At 43.3% G+C, this 6,532-nt stretch overlaps 1 protein-coding gene across 1 annotated transcript in view; it reads right to left on the reverse strand.

Moving 5' to 3' along the window:
* veph1 (ventricular zone expressed PH domain-containing 1) overlaps positions 1 to 3,002 on the reverse strand; it is a 287,496-nt gene extending 284,494 nt beyond the window's left edge. Inside the window, exons 1-2 of the mRNA XM_062473404.1 lie at positions 2,870 to 3,002; positions 2,571 to 2,791 (exon numbers count right to left, since the gene is read on the reverse strand). Coding sequence (XP_062329388.1) covers positions 2,571 to 2,791; positions 2,870 to 3,002 — 354 coding nt within the window. The remainder of the gene's footprint in view (positions 1 to 2,570; positions 2,792 to 2,869) is intronic.
* Between the last annotated feature and the right edge of the window lie 3,530 nt (positions 3,003 to 6,532).

Genomic DNA, 6,532 nt, shown 5'->3' on the forward strand with positions numbered 1-6,532 from the left:
CTATTCTTAACAACAATGTATATTAAGTATAACAATGAAGAGATGATAAAATATTATGAATTAAGTTAACAACAACTGTTTATTTAGACAATCACAATCACAACAATAAAGTGGTTAATTATAATCAATATTTTGAATGGGCTCATTGTTATTATCCCTGGTTATTTCCAACAGATTTCCAAATGTATAGTTAGATAGCCTAATACTTTCAGTTAGTTTCATAATGGCAATCATTGTGCAGAAGACTAGCCTACTGCATCAGAATCAGAATTTACTGCTGCCAATAGGCCTACCCTTTTAACATATAAGTTAACAACAACTGTTTACTTAGACAATTTAAATAATAAAGTGCACAGCAATAAAAAACTGTGTACCTCCATATCTTTATCTGTTATCTTCCAAATCTTACTTCTTAAGCATCAATGGCAGATGTTTCTTTAGAAATATAAGCATCTCTGCATTTTTGTCAGACAGCTTGTTTCTCTTCTCATCAACAATATTCCCTGATGTGCTAAAATGTCGCTTGATATCTACACTTGTGCATGGTGCACAGAGGTAGGCTTATGCTGCTTTTGCAAGAGCGGGAAAACTGCATTTATTGTCCTGCCAAAAAACAAGTGGCTGACTGCTCCATGGGATAACAGGCTCTGATAGGTATAGGTTCATCTGCGATGATGTTGAGCTGCTGATGTCACCACCAATATGTTCCCCGTCTTCATCCAACAACTCTGCATACATGTCATTCAAGGAGCCAGTTTGTGTTTTTTTCGCTGGGGGTTCAGGGTTCAGTCGCCTCATCATTCTGCTGCTCTAGTCCAGAAGCCAAGACATCAGAAAGCAGCCTACATATCTTGGGGCTTAAGTGTGTTGGGGAAATATGTCTTTATACCTTAACAAGAAAAACAAAAAATGAATCCAGTTATTTTTTAAATCTGAATCATAAATACTATGGGTTAATTTGGCTTAAGTTACACTTGCTCCATTCTAGAAAAAAAATATGTAAAAGGATAGAGAAATCATATTTTCAATATTCATTTCATTTGCCTGCTTTCTCGTCTGCTCTTTAATTCGCTCTGACATTGATACAGTTGGACAGACAGACACACACAAAGTTCTTACCTTGGATCGAGCACTGTAAGGGCACGTTTCTGTTCCAGCAGAATCTGTAGCATATATACAGTACTGTGCCACCTGGTAGGTACATCTTGCTGAAGCCTCTTAGTAGGCTGGCCAAGTTGTTTTTGAATACTCTGAAGTCAGGAGTAGGCAAGTTGAGAGTGTTTGAAATGACTGTCTGAGAAATTTGAGAATGTAACGTTTTATACTGAATAATACTGGTGCTTAACATTCTTTGTCAGTAGATAAGAAAGCCTCCCTAAAGAAACTTAAGGCTTTCTTATTACCCTGGGGGATGGGTGAGCATTTGTTACTGACTAAGACTACAAGATGTTGGGGGTTTGTTTGTTTCAAAGACATAATGTTTGACAAGGGTTACAGTGCGTGTCCACTGCAGCGACGCGAATCGCTTGCCATCGCTCGCCTTCCCACAGTTCACCACGCTCGGGGGCGTTTCAAACAGATTAATGTAGAATGTAGTTCTCTAAAGTCACTGTTGTAGTTGTCATGGCCAAGTGTGCAGACTTGGGTTTACGTACTCGCAACATCGATCAAAATACAACTTGTATACAAAATACAAAACTGTTTAATAGACATACACGTTGACATGTGTAAAAAACGTTTTATTATATTACTCAAAGTCTCCGCTAATCTGTCGATACGATAGGGAGTTCCAGCCGGGTTAGCTAGCTAGTTACCACAGAACGAAGTTACGTAATGTGACTAGACTGAATTTGAAAGTACAAGCACCAACAACTTCGGCAACCTTGCGCCATGCATCGTTTTTTTTGTATTAACATCTCTGTACGAATACAGCTATGTATCGTACAGGACTGGGTAAGCAGCCACACAAACGATTAGTTTCTCCTCCACCTTGAAACATAGAAAGCTAGAAATGTTTACCATGGTTGCTACGTTACGAGAAACAAGAAAACACTCCGATTGGCCATCGCTAGCGAAAATCGCTCCTCATTTGCCTAAAGTTGAGAAAATCTCAACTCGGTCGCGTCGCTACCCACAATGCACCACGCAAGCGATTCGCCTGGCTCCATTGAAAATGAATGGAAAACATGTTGTCACTCGCATCACGTCGCTGCAGTGGACACGCACTGTTAGATGGAAACGCGAGGACTGGTGACCATTTGCTTGACACCTATGTGTCAAGCAAATGGGTAATCGGGTAATCAGCAAGGCGCTGGTTACCCGATGAACTGCAGGTTTGGTAAATACGACATAAACTGAAGTATCACAGCATGCGCTTTCTGCGGGTTGGCCATCGCGCTGATAACGCTATGTTTGCAAATGTACGTATATGAGGACCTCAGTGTGCTGGCTCTGGTTCTGTTAAGTCTGACTGGGACCAGACAACCAAACAGATCAGGTTCTTAAACAGGTACCCATGACACTAGTTATGGTGTGTGTGTCAGCTGCATATGTATAGTGTGAGCGTGTACCTGTAGTATACAGCTCGTGATGTCTGAGGCTATTTTGGCGTGGGGCGTGTCCTCGGTCTCTCCCTGGGGTGTGAGGTTGTGTTCCAGGCACGACTCCCACAGACCCACCAGCGCAAGCCCGTGGCGCTCGATGGAGCTTGTCTCCCGGATCGCCGTGGTGATGCGCGTGATGCAGATCTCCACCACTGCCTGGTCGTTGTCATTGGTCCGATAGTCCTGCAGTGACAGGAACAGCACTTCACTAAAGGCTGGCACGAAGCATGTTCCTGAATGGTTTTATGTATTCATTTGTTTGGAATGGTTTGTGATGTCCTTGATCTCCTCCAGGGCCTGTGACAACCCGTCCTCAATCTCCAAGTCGTCCAGCGAGAACAGGTCCCTGGCTCGGGACAGGTCCCTCTGGGCCAGAACCAGGCTGAACAGCTGGTGCATGCTGGCTCACTACCGGACCCACTCAGTCAGGACCACATGGGCACAGCTAGGCTAGCTAGGGGCTGGGCTAGCACCCTGCATAATAACCCATTTGAGAAGGGAAAGAGGTTGACTTGACAACTGGAGAGAACAAAGTCCAGCTAGGAGTATGTTGATCTTAACTCTCTAAGGATAGGGATAACCAGGGGCCAAACGTTCATGAGGAGATCAGTATCGTCTGGGAGGGCAATCCATCAGACACCTGAGAGGAGGGAGGCAGAAAGAGCAGATGAGAGACAGATAATTATGCAGTAGTACATTTGTCTAAAATCGGATGCTCGGAAGGACTTCAGAATTTTTTTTGAGGGTAACAACAATATAGCTATTCTCATCCACACTTCTCCTCATCTACTGCCTCCACTCATGTCATGTCCTTTCTTCAACCATCTTCCATTCCTCTACCATCATCTTCTCTCTCCCCCCACCCTATCCATTTCTCCCCCTCTATTCACCTCCCAACAGGCATTTTCTTGCGGTCCTTCTCCTCCTCCCCCCCTTAGCACCTAACATAGTGTGAGTTAATGTGTGATGCATGTACCTTTGACACACTTTAATGTCACACAATATGTTAAAAATAAATGTTTACATGGACAATCTCAATGTGACACATTTTTGCAGCTTTTAATTTAAGTATTTCAGTCCTCATCTAAACCTAAAAGACACACACAAACATTTAACAATGTGTATACTCACACAGACATGCCCACACCCCCACACCCCCACACACACCATGTAATTGCATGAATGAATGTGGAGGTCTAAGAATTTCTGATTTAAATAGTTAAACATTAGTTACTCCTATTTTTCTAAGCCCCTTATAAACCATTACCACTGGAGAAAGGGAGACTATATTAACTTCTATAAACAGCAGCCATTGTTTCTTCTCTTTAAAATGTGACCACTGTCCCTGTATTCACTATCAAGCACACACACACACACACGCATGGTAAACAGCCACACCAGCAAAATACACACATAATGATGGATTATATGTACTGTATATTGAAAGGCATCAAAGGATTCCTTATTCCCAGGGAATATCAACTCCCTCTCCATTCTCAATGGTGTTTTGCTAAAGTGCTTGCATTTGCACCTGTCCAATGTTCTCTCCCATGAGAGCCGATGAGGGGGAGGGGAACAGAATACTTAATCTCTGCAGTGGGAGAGGAGGAGAAACAGAGAGTTGTATAAGCCAAGTGCATGGCAACACATGACTACTCATACACCATGAGGAATACTTATTGGTCCATGCCAGCTCCAGGCCAAACAACAACCGAGAAGCAAAACCCTTCTTATTCTCTCTCTCTCACACACACTTTCTCCATCTCTCTCTCACGAAAACAAATGCATAGCACAGTACATTTACCTCTCAGACAGATATTTGTGAAAATGGACACACAAACTGGACTAATCACTCCTAAATTTGGAGCTGGAGAGAGAGAGAGAAGAAAGAGAGAGGGAGGGCGGTGAAAGAATAGATAGAAAGGAAAGAGGAGTGAGAGGAGAGAGACAGAGTCATGTACAGTAGAAAAGGAGAGGTAGATAGTGTTTCAGTGTCCTGAATTCCCGCCTCAACCTGCAGACCCTTAGCACAATGAGCTCTCATTCTTCCACCTGAACGGCCTGTCTACACACAAGAAAATTCTCTCCACCACACAAAATATGTGATGATTGTCTATTGAAAGCAACGCTGGTGTATGTGCGTGCATGCATACGTGTGTTCGACCAGAGTTTGATCAGTCTGTATAAGAAAAGCTGGCCACAGGAATTCAGCTCTTAAACAATCAGCCAGTTACAGCTCAACAAGCTTAGGAATGCAACACACACACACACACAAGCAGGTGACTGTGCATTAGTTCCAGTGGGTCCCCCGCAGCATGCTCTGTGTTACCCAGAGAGAAGACTTGTGAGTGGGGCACTGGGTGATGGGTTGAGGCTGTGCTGGGGGTGCAGTCTGGAGTTTGAGTTTGGGTTAGGACTAAACCTCCCTAGGACACTGTGACAGGGGGCCCCCCCTCTAAGGCCGTCTGTCCACACTGCATTTTTCAGAGAGGGAGAGAGAGAGCTAAGGCGGTAAGAGAACACTGCCTCCTTTGTGGTCCATAAGACAGACCCCTCCATCTCCTCCACCCCTCGGTTCTCTTCGTCTGTGCTCACTCACCCCTGTCTCTCTGTAATGGGCACCTGCCCTCAGACAAGCCATTGTCCCCTCCTTCCCTACTCTCCCTGGAGACCATGGAAGGAGAAAGGGATGAGAGGTAGATGCAATAGAAGGGGGGAAAAACAAGGCATGAGGGGAAAACAACAAACACATTAATTCACTCATGTCTCAGGACAGTGTTCTGTGAAATGTTGAAGTTCTTGTTAAACAGGTGCACACCATAAGTATGTTTGCCTCGAGCTGTGAGAGTGTAAATCTCTTGCCCACACACACTCGGTCTTGCAAGAGCTTGTACACACAACCACACTCATTAAAACACACACTTGGGCTCAAACAGACACGAACACACACTCATTGACAGACCCGCTCTGGCTCACACAGACCCTTATTTATGCACATAATTACAGCTTGGCTTTGTGTTGGATGAGAGAAAGTTGTGTGGTGAGATAGGGGGGTAAGGAGGCAACTTAGACCATTCCAAATGGGGTTTACAAGAAGTCTCTGAATTCCAGAATTCATTAAAGGCAGGATTGGTACATTTTACAAACCTAGCAATTTTGGCTTGAGTTTAAACCAAACAAAAGGATTCAAACCAAAATATCCCACCCCCTCCCTTCAAAGCCACTCCCCCAAAACACATGAATGCGCTGACTGACTACTGCCGGCATGTAGACAGACAGACAGACAGACAGACAAGTAGTTCAATCACTGCATTCAATCCGTACTAAATGGTTGGTCATGTTTATTGCAGTCGTGCAACGCCCACAGATATCAGATTAAATGAATTTTTCTGTCAAACCTTTAGATTAATTGGTTGCCATCAGGATGTGTCGTTTATTTCAGCAAATAATGACAAAAGGTGCGTCTCAACAACATTACCAACACCCTGTAAAATACAAACTAGACAAATATTTCCCTTATCCCACCATAATCTTGTACTTTTTAAAAATTATTCTTGCTGCAAAATGTGTATTAGCTATCCCTCAATTCTGTGTTTGTCAGAAACCTTTATTTAGAGTTAACACAAGTTTTGGTGCTATATCTGGTGACCTTGGTACTAAATTATTTCTGGCAAAGATGAAATGGGCATGACTGTCACTTCCAATAAGAGTAAAGCTTAATGGGCTCCATTTGAAAACCAGTTGGTTCAGATCTGAGGAACTCAAGTGTCAAACTCATTCATCAGATTCAACACGGATTGGATTGGGTCAGATTAAGTTTTGGCATTCCCAACATATAATCATTAAAGATGTCTGTACATTTTGTCAATTTTGACAATCGATTAGTACGTTGATGTATGTTTCTTAAAACTGGGGCACACTGTTGTGTA

This window comes from Osmerus eperlanus, chromosome 11 (assembly GCF_963692335.1).
Source record: "Osmerus eperlanus chromosome 11, fOsmEpe2.1, whole genome shotgun sequence".
In the NCBI taxonomy this organism is placed as follows: domain Eukaryota; kingdom Metazoa; phylum Chordata; class Actinopteri; order Osmeriformes; family Osmeridae; genus Osmerus; species Osmerus eperlanus.